At 39.5% G+C, this 19,342-nt stretch overlaps 1 protein-coding gene across 1 annotated transcript in view; it reads right to left on the bottom strand.

Annotated features, from left to right (window-relative positions):
* STAM2 (signal transducing adaptor molecule (SH3 domain and ITAM motif) 2) overlaps positions 1-1,704 on the bottom strand; it is a 40,493-nt gene extending 38,789 nt beyond the window's left edge. Inside the window, exon 1 of the mRNA XM_004674879.2 lies at positions 1,555-1,704. Coding sequence (XP_004674936.1) covers positions 1,555-1,594 — 40 coding nt within the window. The 5' untranslated portion in view covers positions 1,595-1,704. The remainder of the gene's footprint in view (positions 1-1,554) is intronic.
* Positions 1,705-19,342: the final 17,638 nt, after the last annotated feature.

Genomic DNA, 19,342 nt, shown 5'->3' with positions numbered 1-19,342 from the left:
CCTGCCCCGGAGGTGACCACATGGCGCGGCAGACCTCTCCTGACCTGCCCGCTGCTCCCCTCAGCAGTGTACTTTGTCGATCTGCCTGTTCTGCTCCCACTCTGTCTCTGGTGAAGCCTCTCGCCGCCCCAAGCCTCTGGCCGCCCCAAGCCTCTGGACTGTACCCCAGTTCTGTATGCACAAATAAATAAATCTTTAAAAAGAAAATACTTAAGAACTCAAAAATTCAGTATGTAGTAATTTTTCTTCTATGATTAGCTTAGAGAGCAATTTGAGCTCCTTAGTATTTATACTATTCCCATTTACTGGTCTAAAATGTTACTAATTCTATTTACTTGCCTAAAAGTTACTGGTGAACTTCAATTAAGCTCACTTTTAAACTGCCCTTTGAACAATTTCAGTCAAACATGAGCAAACAAGTACTTGAAGCTTTGGATGACGGGACTGGCGACCGGACTGGCCATGAAATAATCTATAAAGACCAGTGCTTTTTGTATGAACAGCAGTGCCTTTTATTGTAGTGATACTAAACTGTGACCACTAACCACACAGGAACCTTGGAGGAGAAAAAAGGCAGAGGAACTCTGCCTAGTTTTACCTAGAAATTTTTCAATTAGAATACAATGGGATTCGAGGAAAGATTTCCCCTTGAAGAAAGAGCTCCACAATTTTTAAGACTGAAATATCATTTTATCCTACTCTATTTTTTCCCCTTTCAACAGAACATTTCACAACAGCAATAGAAAGTATAAGTATCACTGCAACTAAGAATGAAATCCTTAGATGCTCCGAAAGCTGAGTTTGTCAGACTGATTTAAGGTTCTTAGATTTAGCCCAGTCACTAGCGTTAAACTACCGAGGAAAAAGGTGAATAAAATTAGAAGTATATATTTGATGACTACGGGTTATGATATAACTGTACTTACTTATTTAGCTCTTTACGGACCCCAACAAATAAAACAGTTCCTATAGACTGTTTTGAGATCCTGATTTTTCTTTTCATGCTCTAATAGAGAACATCTCGTAGCACTTTAGCCACCCAGGAGTAATATGTCCAACAATTATAAATAAATGCTGGAGTTGTGTTACTGGGATTTGGAAACGTTTGTGTATAAATGAGGTGAAGCTGATTCTTCCTATTGTATGAAAGCCAATCGAGGTCTTTATAGTGTCGGGCTGCTTTGGACAACTGGGTTCCAAGGCAGAATTATTTCCTAAGCGTGGGGCAGAGGGTGCTTAAACCAGTTCTAGAGGTAGCAGGAAGTTTGTATCACCAACTCGAATAGCTTTATTTTTGCAATCTCCAGCGAATCCGAGGCTTTTCCCTATTTCTTCGCCTGGCGAAGGGAATGGTCTTCTCGGAAGTCCCCAAACCTCAGGCTGGCAGGGGGCAGACTCTAGGCGACACGTCGAAGCTGCCCCCAGAAAAATCCCAGTGGTAAAAGAGCGGCGCCGCCCCCTGTTCTCCCAGTTTGGCTTCCTAGTCCCGGGAGTCGCCACCACCCACTTTCTAGCTTGATAAACCTCAGCCAGAGGCCCGGACCCAGCACTTACCCACGTCCTGCTCGAAGGGGTTGGCGGTGAACAGAGGCATCTCGTCGGCTCCCGAACCCTAGTAGCTGCGCGCTGGCCGTGGCTCGGCAGCTGATCCTGGATGGCTGACCCACCGCGGCCGCTTCCTAGACAGCTCCGCTCCGATCGCGTCCTCGCACTTCCGCCACAGCTTTTGCCCGGCTGCCGCCAGACGGGCCAAGTTTGGGCCCGCGCCACGCCCCCCCGCTCCGCCCCCACCTCCCTTCGGGGGCGAAGTCCCAACAGCCGAGAGCATTCTGTCGGCACCCCTGACGCCTTACCCTGCCGAGTGGAGGCGGGAACCCTTGCCCTAGGACCTCGTAGGCGTCAGGCGGCTGCCGCGGCCACCTTTCCATCTTTAGGACCCCGGCGAGCCAAGGAGCCGGGGGACCTTCGGAGCCGGAAGTTGTCGCGCCTAGAACTGGGCGACGCCAGAAGCCCGGAAGCTGCAGTGCTGCCGGTGGCACAACAGGGGGCGCGACTACCTGCGATTCTCCGCTCGGGGGTTACCAGTTCCAAGAGTCAAGTTCTGAGCAATTTAGTGCCTTGCTGATCAGCCGGTTGCTGTCTAGCGGTGTGGACCGGCGGTTGAGTTTGTCACAGTACAGCTGCCCTAGAAATGGATGAAACTTAGACGCAGAAGTGGTTTTGAGTCTGCCAGAGACTTGATTCCGTTTTTGGCGCTTAATATGGTGCAGTCCTCGGCCCCCCACCCCCCCCCACCCCCGTACGTGACCAGAATAATCCTGGAAAGCGGTGGTCGCAGTTCTCGGTGACTGTGGGGAATCCCTTTCCATCCTGTTCTGTCCCAGTAAACACTGCTTGGCTCAGCGAATGCAAACACGAATGAGACACACTCCTTTGTCTTCCAGTTGCTAACAACTTTATAGGTGTAGTGGCTAACATACATGATAGTATATAGGTTATAGAGGCCGTGAACTCAAATTGCCCAAGCAGTCAGCCAGGTATTTAAATGAATGTAAAAGTGCAAACAAACACTTCCCATCCACACACACCCTATGCTTTCCTATTCTATATTTCCACAGCATTTATCACATAGAGTAATTACTATGTTTACTGTCGTCCTTTAGAATAGAGTTCATGACCAGTTTTGCTCAGTGATGTAGAACCAGTATCTGAAACTGTCTGCAATAATATGCTGTCAAAGAACAATTTTAGGGCGTCCCTGGTGGCTCAAGGGATTAAAGTGCAGCACTATGAAGCTATATGCAGCCACTGCAGCACCTTTGGATCCCCAGCCAGGGAAGTGACCCACATGGCACAGCAGACCTCTCCTGACCCACCTGCTGTTCCCCTCAGCAGTGAATTTCAGTCAGTGGGCCTGTTCTGTTCCCCACTCTGTCTGTCTCTGCTGAATCTGATGCACCCCCACCTCTGGACTGTACCCCAGTTATTGTACACACAACTAAAATAAATCTTTAATAAAATAATTTTAAAATGTAGCAATGACTATATAACCCAACAGCTTGTATCTAAAGAAAGTAGCTACTAATAAACTATAGCTATTTGTTAAAGTGTGGGCCTTAGTAAAGTTTCCAACTTTCCAATAATTTTTAAGTTTTTTTTTCATTTTTTTTTCTAAACGTTTAGAATTACATCACTGCTTTAACAATGGGTCAAGTAAAATCATTTTTGTAACATTTGGTGTAAAGATTTGATGCATAGGAGAGAGAATCCTTGTCCATGGACTAGGTCAGACAGATGGTTGTATTTTATAGTATAAGGACAGAAATTAGAAAGAAACACTGGTCCCTTGTGAAGAAACTGGTTTTCAAAAACATTGAAATATATATTTATCTTAGGCCCCAGAATGTCATCATTTCCCTTTCAGGGCCCTGACTTCACTGTAGCACATGCAGGGGGACATGTATTCAACCTTTTGGTTAGACCATTCTCACAATAAGGCCCTGAGTCTTAGTTTCTGTTTTTGTTTTGTTTTGTTTGAGATCACAATCTGTCCCACAGATTACAGTAAATAGAGATTCTCCTTACGCTTGAGCACACTCCTCTCTGATGAATGGCCTGCTATTTTTCATGGATTTCCATTTCTTTGAGCATTATTTTTTCATAAGCTTTAAATTTCTTAATAATTTTAGATCCATAAAAAATGTATAAAGATACTGTGGAGAGTTCTCATTTACTCCTCACCCAGGAAAGAATTAAAGTAACAGTTCTGAGAGGCTATCCCTAGGAAGACCAAACTATATGGGGTGCCCTTGACTGGCATTGAGTACTTAGATTTTGGGAAAGTTTCTACCATTCCATGAGAAGAGTGACTTTTGGAGCCAAAATTGTTCATACAACAATTATGTACATTATGCATCTTCTTAGTTGGACTTTACAAGTAATTATATTAATGTCCTTTTCTTCCTGGAATATAACCACCCAAACCACCTGCAGCTTTAGTGATTAACTTGGACTCGACATATAGTTGTCCTCATGACTTTATTACAATGAAAGGATACAAAACACATGTGGCAAAGTGAAATAGCACATGGAGCATAGACTGGAGGCACAAGCTTCCAAAAGTTCTTCCCCAGTGGAATCACACAGGACATGCTTAATGTATTCATCAAGGTGTCATGACATCACCTGTGAAGTGTCTATCAGGTAACCTCATTAAAGACTCACTGCCCAGGGTATTTTGTCGTTTGGGATTAATAACCCAGGCACCCTCTACCTAATATGTCTCCAATTTTCCAGATTCTTAGGAGGAAAGCAGATGTATAATGTAACTATTGCTTATATGAACAGTTTTGGGTCTGTAAGTCACTCTTCTTAAGGAATGATAGAAACCCTCCCAAAATCTAAGTACAAAATGCCAGTCAAGGGCACCCTTTCCAGTCTGATTTTCCTAGGGGTAGCCTCTCAGGCCTGTTACTTAAACTCTTTTCTGCATATGGAGATATCATTTTCATTCAGTTACTGTCTTTCCTAAGTATCCTCTGCTTTTTGACAGTTTCTCAGTCTTTCCTTGTTTGTCATTACCTTACAGACTTTAGGAGTGCTAGTCAGATATCCTATAGACTCTTAATGAATCTAGGTTTGTTTGATATTTTTCTCATGCTTAGAGGAGTGTTAAGTGTTTGGTGAAAGAATACCACAGAGAGAAACTGTCTCTCATCACATCATAAGAGGGCTGCATTTATCAACATGATACCTGGTGACTGTAACTTTCAACACTAGGTAAATTTAAAATTTCCCCCTTTTGCTGCTCTATTCTTAGGAAGAAGGCCACTGAGTTTAACCCATTCTTAAGGGAAGGACAGGGAAATAAGCTTCCATTTTTGTAGAGGGGACCATCTGAATATATTATTTGGAATATTTTTGTAAGGTGAATTTGTCTCTGCTATTTTCTAAATGATTCATTTAAGTATAAGCTCATGTATATTTATTTTTTACTTTGGCTTGTAATCCAGTAACAGATTTGGTTATTTGTTTTGCTAAGATTGCTCCAGCTTTGACCATTGAGATTTTGGGATTCTTTTAGTTGACTTCTATGTCCCTTTGATGGTCCCATATGTAAATGGTAAATGTGTATATATATATATATATATATATATATATATATATATATATATATTTGGAGCATGTCTTGGTTTTCTGGTAACACAGGATGCTCCAGGTTCATCTTGTATTTCCTCTGCCCTAGTCTAAGAATCAACCCTGGATCTGAAATCCTCTTTCAAGGCTGCCCTAGATTTCAAGCTTTCATTATATACTTTAAGTAGATAGCTGGGCTAACTGAGCTTGTCATTTCCTTCCTTCAGCATATTATTCATAATTAACAACAACCAAACAACTCTACAGTCCTTATCATTGTCTTCATATTTCATAAATGTTAGAGCTATTGTTGAACCATTTCCTGTCCTTCTATTTGTACCTAGCCCCAAATTGAGACACTACAAAATTAGTTTTGAAAATCTGCTCCATCAGAAACAACTGGTGAGTTTGTTAAAATCACAGGTTGTTGGCCCACCCCAGAGAAGTTAGGGCACAACCTAACTTCTGGCTGAATAAACATAAAACCTTACACAACAGGCCTGTTTATCTTAGTTCTTTTTAGCTGGTGTATCACACATTAGGCAGAGCAGCCTGGACAACATTGTAAATAGCACCTGAAAGAGAAATAGAAGTGTCTTTGGTTTTACTGGTGTTATCTCGTTTTCCAAAAATACACGCTTTGTTTTTTGAACTATCTTCATCTTTAACCTCTTCGTTTTTCACATCTGGAAGCTTAAGATCCCATTCACCCATCTTCTCCAGAAGCATCCCTTAGTTGGTCCCAATCAACATAACCTCTATACTGTGAAACTGTGCTGCACTACTTATCCTTTATTATTCCTCTAACCTAACTTGTGTGGACATTGTAACTCTCAGAGAACACAAAGTCACTATCCGTGTGGGTGGTTATTTTGTGTCCTACTCCAAACAACTACTATCCCTACTTAGTATACTCTTAACACTGCCTTATGGATTGTGTCCCCCCACCCCTGCCTCCAAATTAATGTGTCAAGATCTCAAATCAAGTGTGATGGTATTAGGAGGTGGGGTCTTTGGGAGGTGATTAGGTAATGAGGGTAGAGCCTTTCATGAAAGGAGATAGGGCCCTATAAGGAGAGGCCAGGAAACATGTCTCTGCTGTTGAGATTGCAACCCTGAAGAGAGTCCTCACCAGCCCCAACCTTGCTGGTATCCTGATTATTTCAGCCCTTCAACCAGTCTCTGGTACAGTCTATGGTGATTTGTAAGTCATCCAGTCTATGGTACTTTGTTATTAGTAACCTCAACTGATGAAAAGACAAGGAGTAACCCTATGTTTGATTAATTATCTTCTTTATCTTGCCTTCAATCCCCATTCCAAAAAAAAAGTTGGCTGACAAGAACAAAGAAATGCCCAATTAAATATCCAATAATATACTTGTTATTTTTTTTCCTTTCTTTTCTACCTTTGTTTTACTTTATCTTCCCTACACCTTGAGCAAAGAATAAAAGCATTTTTAGGTGCCTTACACTTTTTACAGCTTATTTAGTAAGTATTGGTTGCCCACTTTTTGCAAAATATGAGGAGAAAAGCAAAGGTTGACAATAGGGGTGGGCAGGGAGAGGACTGAAAATAAAATAGTCACTGCCCTCAAAAAAATCCTGTTCAGGTTGGGAGAGTGACTTGTGGAAAAATTTAGAAATGGAAATGAATACATGCGGAAAAGAAAGAAATATCACTTGTCTGGGTACAGTCCAATAGAATTTTGGTATGTACCCATTTAAAATGATTTTTTAGTTACTTAATTCAAATTGATTTTAATTGCAAGTCTTTTCTTGAACTAAACTCTCACAAATCAAATAGATTGAATCGTTAGCAAACTAAAAAGAGAAACTGTATGTAAACAGTCTTTTAAAAGTTACTTTGGAAATCAGCTTATAAAAAAGAAAACATGGAAAAGCAGAGGATAAAGAGAAATAATAACACTAATAGGTCTTGTTAAAACGATGGAGGTATAGGCATATAACTTCAGGAAATTTCGTTAACTCATACCTGTGTTTTTAAGAAAGCTGAGAGAAAGATTATCTTAAAAGTTCACCCAATAATAGACATATGGGGTGTCTGTTATATACCATGTGTTTCTCAGTGACTTGTGCTTAAACAGAATTCTCTGGACTAGTCTCAACTACTATTACTCATTTTTATAGTACTGATTCTTCACATTAAATAAAACTTGAAGCTTTGTTACTATTCCCTGTGTCTGAGAGAGTGTGTATGTTTCACAGATTTTCTTGAAGTATAATTTTGTACCATTCACCTGCATTACGGCCACAATCCAGTGATTTTAAACAGATTTTCAGAGTTCTGTGGCCATTGTCATAATTTAACGATAGGACATTCCTGTTTTGTTAAAACAATAGTCTAGATAATCTGCTCTGTTTTGTATAACAATTGTTTTTAGTCATTCAGACCTTTTGGAGCTACCTGACATATAAATTCAGCAAGTGTGATACTGATAATATTTCTTAAAAGTATTCATATTAGGCCCTCCCTGGTGGTGCAGCAGGTTAGGATGCAGCACTGAAACCTGGTCGCAGACTTTTCAATGAGAGTTCAATCCGCCATCCTTTCACCCCCAGGTTACCCACCTGGCGCGGTAGACCTCTTCTGTCTCAACCGACCGCTGCTCCCCTCAGCAGTGTACTTCGTCGATCTGCCTGTTCTGCTCCCTGCTCTGTCTCTGGTGAAGCCTATCTCTGCCCCTGCACCTCTGTCCTGTACCCCAGTTCTGTATGCATATCTCAATAAATCTTTTTTTAAAAAGTATTCATAAAATTAAAAAAAAAAGAAATTCATGGTTACAAAGACCTGACTTAGCAGGACCTTCCTGAACTGCTTGAGTATACTCATTATTCTGTTTACTGGGAATGCAGTTCAAGAATAGTATAATTACATCAAATTTTAGTCAATTTTTCCTTCACAAGTGATTTAAAACTGAAGTATTATTCATTTCTTTATCATCATCTTTATCATGCTTTGTACAGTAGGTGGCGAAATTGCTTCACTCCCAAAATCAACTGGACTAGCTTTAACTATGAAAGGTAGAGAGGCAAACATAAAACTCATTTCAGGGCCCCAACTTGGTCAAAATGGAAACATTTTCCTTTTCACTTACAAAATGCTGTGATGAAAATAATTAAAATATGCAAAATGTTAACATAGTCTACACAAACATTTAATGAAAGTATTTTTTACTAATTTATTTTGTGAATGAATGTTGATGAACCAGGTTGTGCTATTTTAAAAATTAATATTTGCTAATCATGAGGATGTAATGAAATATCTCCTCTTTAATTTGTTTTTTACAGTAGTTTATTTTTATGTATTTTTGTGCCTTTTCCCATCTCAGTTGTAATCGCTTGGAGCTTCCCATCACCAAATCACCTATGTGCCATCACCATAGTCCAGTGCATTTCCCTCCCCCCACTGTTTTTGATCCCTTTCCCTACTCTCCTCTTTAGTTTTTTTTTTTTTTTTAAGATTTATTTATTTGTGCATACAGAACTGGGGTACAGGCCAGAGATGCGGAGGGTGAGAGGCTTCACCAGAGACAGAGTGGGGTACAGAACAGGCAGATCGATAAAGTACACTGCTGAGGGGAGCAGTGGGCGGGTCAGGAGAGGTCTGCCGCGCCATGTGGTCACCTCTGGGGCAGGCGGGAATCGAACTCATACGGAAGTGGCTTTAGCTTCTCAGTGCTGTGCTTTAACCCGCTGCGCCACCAGGGAGGGCCCTCCTCTGTAGTTTTTTTTTTGTTTTTTTTTTTAAAGATTTATTTATTTGTACATAGAGAACTGGGGTACAGGCCAGCCTCCTCTGTAGTTTTAATGTAAGTATGGTATTTATTTTTATCCTATGTACTGGTCATTCAGCAATGTTATTATGCTTACTATTACTAGGTCATGTGAATCTCTACCGAGGTACAAACATAGAAGCAGTCATTTGCAAGGGCACCAAAGACAGGTTAAATCTCAACCCACCTTTAAGATTAAACACATTGCTATAAGGCCATCTGCAGTCACATTTATACATGCTATAGTGATATTTATCCTAAGATTTACCTCTTTTCGCTCTAAAGGGTATAGCTTGATTTTAGTTTTCAGAATTTACTCACTATTTGTAGTCAGCTATAATCTCCTAAGAACCTGTCTTTCTAAATCTTTCTTTTCCTAAAAGAAAGACTTATTTAAAAAAATCTTTGTCTCCTGTCCAACTTGGGTTTCCATTTTCCATAATCACTGTAGTCTTACTTGAAGAATCCCAAGTAGAGATATGGCATAGTTTTATGCCAGGTGGGATTATATTTCCTCTTTTGGTTTTCCAATAATTTCCTGAGGATACTGACATAATAGTTTTAAGAAACCAGCTTCAAAATTTTAAGATTCCCTTCTTGCCTTAATTAATAAATGACTTGTAACCACTGGTTATTTATGTAGTCAAATTTCACATGAAGTAGCATGTATCACATGAAATTAAATAAATTGCTCTATTCTCCTAAATGACCTGCATTTTAAAAGTTTTACTCCACATTAAGAAAAAGTAAGGATGCTAGAGGCTATTCCTGAGTGATGGCTTCAGGTTTATATACAGACAGGTAGACAGATCTGGAAAGTTTAACATTAAACAGTGTAACATGGGGTTGCTGATTGGGAGAAATTGGCAATCCAATGGGAGAGATTTAGCTTAGGCCCATGGACAGGTAAATACAATAATTAAGGTGCTGTTGCCAGGAATGTACAGTTGATTAAATGCCAATTTAGGGTCTTCCTGGTGGCACAATGAGTTAAAGTGCAGCACCACGAAGCTAGCCGCAGCGGCTTCAGCAGATGTTGGATCCCCAGGCAGGGAAGTGACCCACATGGCGCAGCAGACCCCTCCTGCCTAGTCTTCTGCTCCCCTCAGCAGTGCACTTCGTCCATTCTACTGCTCTGCTCCCCACTCTGTCTCTGGTGCAGTCTCTCACTGCCCCTGCACCTCTGACCTGTACCCCAGTTCTATATGCATAAATAAATTAATCTTTAAAAAAAATACCAAATACCAATATCAAAGTAGAGAGGAACTTTGAGCCCAATAGTGATGAATGAGTAAAAACGGATAGAACAAATATGGGGACAGACAAAATAAGTAAAAAGTATGGGGTCAGACATCTTTAAAGACAGAGCACCCAACACCACAATATTGAAGGCAAAGATAAATAGATGGGACTACATCAAGTTAAAGAGCTTCTGTACAGCAAAAGAGACATTACAAAAAACAAACATACAGCCCACTAATTTGGAAAACATTTTCTCACACAAAAGTAGCGATAAAGGACTGATCACAAAAATATACGGAGAACTGATGAAACTCAACAAAAATGCCTATAAATTATCTTTTAAAAATGGGCAGAAGAGCTAAAAAGATACTTCTCCAAAGAGGAAATGCAGATGGTCAACAAGCATATGAAAAAATGTTCAACATCACTCATAATAAGGGAGATGCAAATTAAAACCACAATGAGATACCACCTTACCCCAGTGAGAATGGCACATCTTCAAACAACTAGCAACAGCAAATGTTGGCGAGGATGTGGAGAAAAAGGAACTCTCCTGCACTGCTGGTGGGAATGCGAACTAGTACAACCAGTATGGAAAACTGTATGGAGGTTCCTCAAACTGCTAAACATGGAGCTTCCCTATGGCCCAGCAATCCCACTCCTAGGTATCTACCCAAAAGACACAAAAACACTGATTGTAAAAGATACCTGCACCCCCATATTTATTGCTGTTTTATTTACAATTGGAAAAACATGGAAGCAGCCCAAAGTCCCAAAAGTAGATGACTGGATTAAAAAGATGTGGTACATACATACAATGGAATATTATTCAGCAACCAAAAAAGAGAAACACATGTCTTTTGCAGCAACTTGGATGGAGCTGGAAAAGATCATGCTTAGTAAGATAAACCAAAAGAGAAAGAAAAAAACTGGATGGTTTCACTCATAGCAGGAGTATAATGGACCAGGCGAGAAAATAATAAAAATAATGAACAACCATATACCAGAGACATTTTGCAGGGGTGGAGTGGGGATCAAAAACGGGGGGTGGGGGGGAGGGAAGTGCATGGGATTATGGTGATGGCACACGGTGACTTGGTGATGGGAAACCCACGGGGATTACAATTGAAATGGGAAAAAAAATGTACAAAATGATGTAAAAATAAACTTATAAAAAAAAGTATGGGGTCAGAAATAAATCTGCTTTATTATAAGAATGTAAAAGTAAAACAACTTGTTCTACCTATATTAATCATTTTGTTACGATATTTTGTTATCTGGAAACCCTGCAGATCCAGGGAGGTACTGCCCCTCCTGGGGAATAACAAATTCCTAGAGACAGCAATCAACTGGCTCAGGAGCACACCTTTGATAATCATTCAAACCTAAAGCCACACCTATCTCTGCCTCCTTTCACTGGATTTCCTCCTGGTGTTGTCCTCCTGTCCTAAATCATGCAGGACCAGGTATACCCAACAAAGAGAGACTATCCATGTAGCAACTATTCGAACTATCCAATACTAAACCTGCCGAGCTGCTCACCCTGCCTCATTAATCCTTCACAACAAAGGCTTTTGCCTATACTTTCCCCTTGCTTGTCAGGCCCTCCTGTGGCCCTGAACGGCATAGTGTGTCCCCTCTTAGAAATTGTGACAATGCCGAATTGATAAAAAAAAAACTGCCCAGTGCTTGCTTGCACTATATAAACTATTTTTTCAGTAGTGATCTCCTGTTACAGGCCAGGGAGAGGGGACACCAACCCCCAAACCTGCCTGCTCTAAATAGGTTCTGCCAAGACATGTAAGACTTTAATGAAAAGGGACTTTAATACAGTGAATATACAATATGGAACACAAAGAATATAACTTCTAAATCAAGCACCTGAAGTTACCCATCCCCTTGTGGGCAAAAGTCTACCCAAAAGGGACTGGTTCAAAACAAGGCCCAAAAGCCCACCATAAGACTAAAGCACCTCTGGCGAGGACCCATAGAAAAGGGTCAGAAATGGCCAGAAAAGTCTGGGAGGAAAAGAGCAAAATCAAAATCAATATAAACACTGTCATCAATATAATCACCTCCCTACAGGTATCTCACCCACATTTGTTTCAACCAGTCCAGGGTCAAGAAACAAGCACGATTTCTTCATCACATGCTTGCTGCTCCATGTGGCTTCCTCAGGTTTCCTTCTGGCTCTCCATCCTGTTTCCTTCTTCTCTTCAGATTTCTTCTCTCTTCTTCTTCTTCTTTTTTTTTTCTCCTCAGCTTCACCCTACTTCTGGGTGGGGCAGGGAACCTGGAACTTCCCCTTTTCCTAGGGACCACACTGTTACACTCCTGCTCTCTTCACTTCGCCATACATGAATAAAAAAAAAAATGTTGGGACATTTTAAAAACAAGGAACAGGTGACTTGTATAGAAATTGGTTTCCCACAGTGCAGTCTGAGGAACCTTGGGGTGCAACACCACTTGAATGACTATCCTATGTTGTTACTGGATTTGCCCTTCCATGGATCTAAACTAAGTCTCTCCCATTAGATTGTCAATTTCTTCCAGTAGGCAACCCCATGTAATACTGCCTAATATTGTTATGTCTTCCACAGTGTCTATCTTCATGTATTTAAACATGCAGCCATTACTAAGGAATAGTCTCCAGCATCCTTATTTTTTTTAAATAATAATATAATAGTTTATTTTTACAACATTATGTGCTTTTTTCCATCTCAGTTGTAATCCTCATGGACTTTCCATCATCAAATCATCTGTGTGCCATCACCATAGTGCACTTCCCTCCCTCCACCGTTTTTGATCCCATTCCCCATTCCATCCCTGTAAAATGTCTCTGGTATATAGCTGTTCATTATTATTATTAATGGCCCTTTATATTTCTGTTATGAGTGATACCATCTGATATTTTTCCTTTTCTTTCTGGCTTATTTCACTAAGCAAGATCTTTTTCAGCTCCATCCAATGTTGCTGCAAAAGACGTGGTGTTTATTTTTTTTGGTTGCCGAGTAATATTCCATTGTGTATATGTACTACATCTTTTTAATCCAGTCATCTACTTTTGGGCATTTGGGTTGTTTACAGGTCTTCTCAACTATAAATAATGCAGCAATAAACATGGGGGTACAGGTGTCTTTTTGAATCAGTGTTTTTGTGTCTTGGGTAGATACCTAAGAGTGGGATTGCTGGGTCATATGGAAGCTCCATTTTTAGCAGTTTGAGAAACCTCCAAACAGCTTTCTATAGTGGTTATACTATTTTGCATTCCCACCAGCAGTGCAGGGGAGTTCCTTTTTCTTCACATCCTCACCAACATTTCTTGTTGCTAATTGTTTGAAGATGTGCCATTCTCACTGGGGTGAGGTGGTATCTTATTGTGGTTTTAATTTGCATCTCCCTTATTACAAGTGATATTGAACATTTTTTCATATGCTTGTTGACCATCTGCTTTTCTTCTTTGGAGAAGTATCTTTTTAGCTCTTTTGCCCTTTTCTTGATGGGGTTGTTTGTTTTTGTTGAGTTTCATCAGTTCTTTGTATATTTCGTGATCAATCCTTTATTGCTAGTTTTGTGTGAGAAAATTTTTTCCCAATCAGTGGAATGTCTGTTTTTTGTAATGTCTCTTTTGCTGTACAGAAGCTCTTTAACTTGATGTAGACCCATCTATTTATCCTTTGCTTCACTATCATTGCATCGGGTGCTGTATCTTCAAAGATATCACTGAAGTGTATGTTGTGTAGTGTTTTGCCCATTTTTGCTTCCAGGTATTTTATGGTTGCATCTTTATTCTTTACTTTGTGTGTTAAGACTCCCATACAGGTTATTTAGAAGACTAGAGCAATTTATTTAATTTCATGTGCCTGAGAGGTCAAAATCAAGCACAAATAGAAGATCCTCTGGAGTAAGAAATAGTCTTATGGATTTTAATGTAACAATATAAAAGACCACTGATGTGATTTAGATTCCTCATTGTAGCTAACCTTTGAGCACTAGCTCTAAAGAGGTATTATATCTAAGAAGAAAGTCTACCTTTATCTGTAAATCTACCTTTATCTGTAATGCTTCTCCCTTTCTAACTACATGTCAGCATGAGACCAGATTTTCTTGAACCAAAACAACATACATTTAATACAGAAATAACTATCAGAATATAGCTATCTTCTATTAAACCAGATATTAAAGAGACTTACAAAAAATGAAATAGCGATACTCTTTCACTAAACTTATATGGAATCTATTTTTCATAAAATTGTTATTCATGATAACATTAATGTGCTTATTGTTACTTTTAAGTGGATCAGGAAATAAATATCAATAACTCTTAATAGCAAACAAATGACACCAAAATTTTGAGAACCACTGATAGAGAATATCAATAAATGAAACTGGAAAAGCAATGAAGAGCTCTGAAGAGCCAAGCTGTGAAGTAACTAGACTTGCAGACTAAAATAGTAATTTTTTTTTGGAAGTTGTGGAGGTAATGGAGTTTTGAACAAAAGAACTCTTTAGAAGATATCTCTTGAATATGTACTTCTGTGTTTGAGACAGTTTGAAAAAGATCCTTTTGGCAGATGGGAGGCAGTGTGTCTGAAGAGGTTAAAGGAGGTAGGAAACTCATGGAAATTCCTAAATACAAGATAATGAAGGTCAAATAGAAATGAAAACAATAGTATTTGCTAAAATGTATTGAGTGTTTATTATACATCAAGCATGTGCAAAGCACTCAGTATAGATTATCTTAATATCTTCTCAACAGTCTTCAAACTATTCATTTTATAAATTACTTTTTTTCACATTTTAAAGGAAAAGGTGAAAAAGAGAAGCACCTGTATAGTCACTGGCAGATGGGAGAGCTGCTGCCTATAAATTACCTTTTAAATATGAGATTGCTGAAGAGGTTTGAACCCAGGCAATTTGACTGCAGAGCTTGAATGGAAGAGTCAGTGCAATATGAGTCATTTCAGGCATTGGAGTAAGTGTGACAGATGCTTGTAGTATACTCCTCATCCCCTTAGAGGGCAATGTACCCATCTCCAACCACTTCAAGTACTGACCATTATTGGCTCCAAATATACTCTTTGGGGGGAGGATTGCCCTTGTCTGAGAAGAGATGACTATGAGACCTGGGAAGTTGCTGACAGTGACCCTTGACCAGTAAGTTCTGCTGGTTTATAATAGCTCTAGCCCTTACCCTCCTTCCTCAAATGTTCCTCACTTCCATGACACTCCAGGGCACTCTACAGGGGACAGTTTGGCTAACTACTTGAAATTACACTTTTTTTTTTAAAGATTTATTTATTTACAACATACAGGCCAGAAGCAGAGTGGGGAGCAGAACAGGCAGATGGACAAAGTACACTGCTGAGGGGAGCAGTGGGAGGGTCAGGAGAGGTCTGCCACGCCATGTGGTCACTTCTGGGGCAGGTGGGAATCGAACTCATGCAGAAGTGGCTTAAGCTTCTTAGTGCTGTGCTTTAACCCGCTGTGCCACCAGCGGGGGCCTGAAATTACACTTTTACTTGGCTTTTCCCCTCCCTTTCCTACTACCTTTGTCCTCTTATCACGTTTTGGGAAGCATTCTTTCAATAAAGCAATTGCATGTGAATCCTTATCTCAAGTTCTAGGAACTTGAGGTACTAAGGAAATTTGTTTAAAAATACTTTCTGGAGGGGACTCCCTGTTGGCACATGGCATTATCAAGCTGTTGCCAGCCACTGAAGAATGAATTCAATCCCCAGGCAGGGAACTGACCCATATGGCGCAGTAGACCTCTCCAGCTTATTTCAGTTTATCTACCTGTTCTGCTCCCCATTCTGTCTCTGGTGAGTCTTCTCACTCCCTTCACCACCCTGCCTTTGACCCTACACCCCAGTTCTTATATGCATAAATAAATAAATCTTAAAAAAATACCTTCTGTAATTCCATTGATTTTGTGAGCCTCAGAGATTGTAAATGTTTCTGAGATGGCACTATAATATGTGCCTGTTAGCTTTTTTTGATACCCCTGTATGTCAAGAACTCAAATAAGACATCAGATGTACTCATTCCAAAACACAACTCCAATTAGCATGCTCAATATTTTTCTGATTGAAACATTTTTGGTGCAATGTTTATCCATTAGCAGAACAAAATCACCTGGAGGACAGGAACCTCCATGCTTTATTTTTATATTGCCCCTAGCACTAAGTACCAAGTATGATATATTGTACGTAGGAGATAAACCAGTAAATGTATTTTTAAAAAGGAAAAAAAACTGAGAGTTTACTAAATTATTTAACTGTCTTTATGCTGAAGATTGTACCCCCTGAGACTTGATACAGTTATTGTTACAGGGCACCCCAAAGTGAATTGGGTTGCCTGTCTGTGGGTCCTCACCCGTGCACTTAAGATTCAATCGTATTATGGACACACACAAAAAGGTTCAATAATGGATTTATTTACAAGGAGAAATGTAAAGGAACAACCCAGGGAAAGAGGGAGGGAAATACAAGTTAACTAGAATATCCTACCAGTTCTGCTGACTTGGACTCCAATAGCACAGTGAGAACCGATCAAGAGCCAAATGACCAGCCGTGAACCACCAGGCTAAGAGAGCCCCAGAACCCACATGTCCAGTTTTATCCTAACCTGTCTGCTCAGCTCCACCCTCATGTCCCAGCGTGCTTCTCCATGGTATTGATGGGATTAGTAGTTCCAGTGTCCTGAGTGGGGATAGAGTCCATTAAACCTGTATCTGTTTGCAGTACTTTGATAAAAGTGCAATTCAGGGGTTCCCTTTCTTCTACCTTTCCCGTTGTGATTTTGATTCTGTAGAGCTAACCTAGGAATATAAGGTTACGAATTGTTAGCACTACTACTTGAGATTTTAATGCATGAGGTCATTGGACCACATTTTTAGAAACACTGCTTTAAAATACTTAAACATGACATGAAACTGCCTATTAAACAAACCAGATTTGAGACCTAAAGGGCATAGCCTCCTCTCATAATCATGAACATTATCTTATCCATGACTATCATTACAAGAAGTAAGTGTCATTTTAGGGATCTGGGAACATTTTCAGACTTGCAGAGTTTCACTGAGATTATTTTGTTAAAAAACATAAGAACAATGAAAAATGGTATTTTTGACAAGTTTGGTATTAAATATATTTCCAACATCCTAAACAGTCTATCATTAGATGCTTTCTAACGTATTATTAGTACTCTTAGGGACTTTGGTTATCCCACCACCCACTAACCACAGTGATTTGTACAGCCTGCAGGCAACTCACCCTTTTATCCTTCAAAACAAAAAGACAGTCATGAATGCTTTTGAAGTGTCTCTGAGGTAAATGACCCCTGCCACCTAGAAAGCACTATTAAAGTGATGTCTGCTCTGGGAAATTGTTGCTGCAGCATTATAAATCTGTCTGTGACCATGATGACCATAAAAAAGCCAGAAGTTCTGAGATGTCTCAGAGAGATTAGTTCTCCATACTAAGAATCAGTGATTTACAGTAAACTATGCTGTGAGAGACATCTGAAAGGCTATGACAGAATCTTCCTCAGCTTATTCACAAGCTTCTTTGCCTTCAGGAGCAACCCTAAAAAGACTGAGAAGGTTGCTAGCCATCACATTGCTACCAGGGGAAAAAGCAGTTTTACTTTCTTATCCGTAAATGCATGATGATGAAATACTCTATTTCTGTTAGTTATCACTAAATTTTAAGTGTCTGCTTAGTTAACATTTTCTTCCTAAAACATAACTGTAACTTAAGATACGGTGATGTTTCGCTCTTGATATAGCCATAAACTCCTAACAGACTGAAACTCCCACAGGTAACAAAATAGGAAAGCTACCTGAGAGCTGTGTAGAATGAACAAAAGACAGCACATTTTAAAGAAAAATTAAAATTTGGAAGATATGATCAGCATGGGGTGAATGTCCTGGCTTCTTTCGATTCATTGCTAGCCCTAGAGGGAGCCTGCAGATAAAGCTCAGCAAAAAGTGAGCTATCGTTCTATCTAGAGAAGTCAGGGAGTAAAACTTGGGGTTTCCAGGGGTTCCAGAGAGTGACAGAAAACCAATAAAAGAGACAGCTTAAGAAGAGGAACCCTAAATACCTTTGTATAAATTTGTCTAACAACTTTTACAGAGGGGAGGTTACAAGAAGTTCATCTAAAGTGAAATTTGAGCTCTACCCAGCACAGGCAAGAAGGAACTTACAGTTTAAGGTTAGCCAATCAGCATAGTGCTAGAATAAAGTCTCAATATTCTTTGGAGAACTATGAAAAAATCCAGTGTGCAGAATCTACATATAATATTTACAAAATCCAAGATACAATCCAAATTTTCTTATCAGTCAAAAAATTCAAGAAATGTTAAGAAGACAGATAATCATCAAAGGCCAGTCCTAGGCCCATTGAGATCTTAATGTGAATTCATTTATCAGAAGGTCTCCAAAAGAGAAAGGAAGGGCAACATGAAGTCTAAAATAAATGTGAAGTAAAGGGGGTGTAGACGCTTAAAGGAGTGAAAGGGAATCAGGAAGCGAGTGTGGAAATGACAGCAGAATACAAACTTCACTATTTATTTGCTTAACCTCTAATGTCATATCCAATTTTCAGTACTGCTTTCTCTTTCCTAATAATTGTCATAAAAATTTGGCAGAAGAAATAAATTAAAGGACATTTAACTGTTGAGTTTATTTGGAAAAACAATGATGGATTACTAAAATATAGAAATATCCAGGTACTGTTTGCAAACTTTTGGATACTATTTTATGTTTAATCATGTAGTATACAGGTGTTCTCAGTGAAAACAATTCTGGCTTTTACCAAAATATTATTCATTTTTTCCCTGTTTTATGCAGTACACTTTCCCTGATTTTGAAACATTCAGTGTGAAGTAGTAAGTAATTTTGTCCACTAGATAACGGTCATAGTAACTTGTACACATGATACACTGTGACCTTGACAAGGAAGCTTCATTTAAGACCCTCAAATGTACTATAAATGACAGATGAAGGAGCTCTCATTATAGATTCATAAATCCATATACAACCCGGTTGTCTGTTCTTCCCTCTAGAGCGAGTTACTTTATTCCATATATACTTATGTTCTAGATATGATAGGTGAATTGATTTCCATTTTACAATTTAATTTTAAAATATAAAGCCTGCTTC

This window comes from Condylura cristata, unplaced genomic scaffold (assembly GCF_000260355.1).
Source record: "Condylura cristata isolate star-nosed mole 26May11 unplaced genomic scaffold, ConCri1.0 scaffold00002, whole genome shotgun sequence".
In the NCBI taxonomy this organism is placed as follows: Eukaryota; Metazoa; Chordata; class Mammalia; order Eulipotyphla; family Talpidae; genus Condylura; species Condylura cristata.
This window is presented reverse-complemented; position numbering and strand designations above follow the sequence as displayed.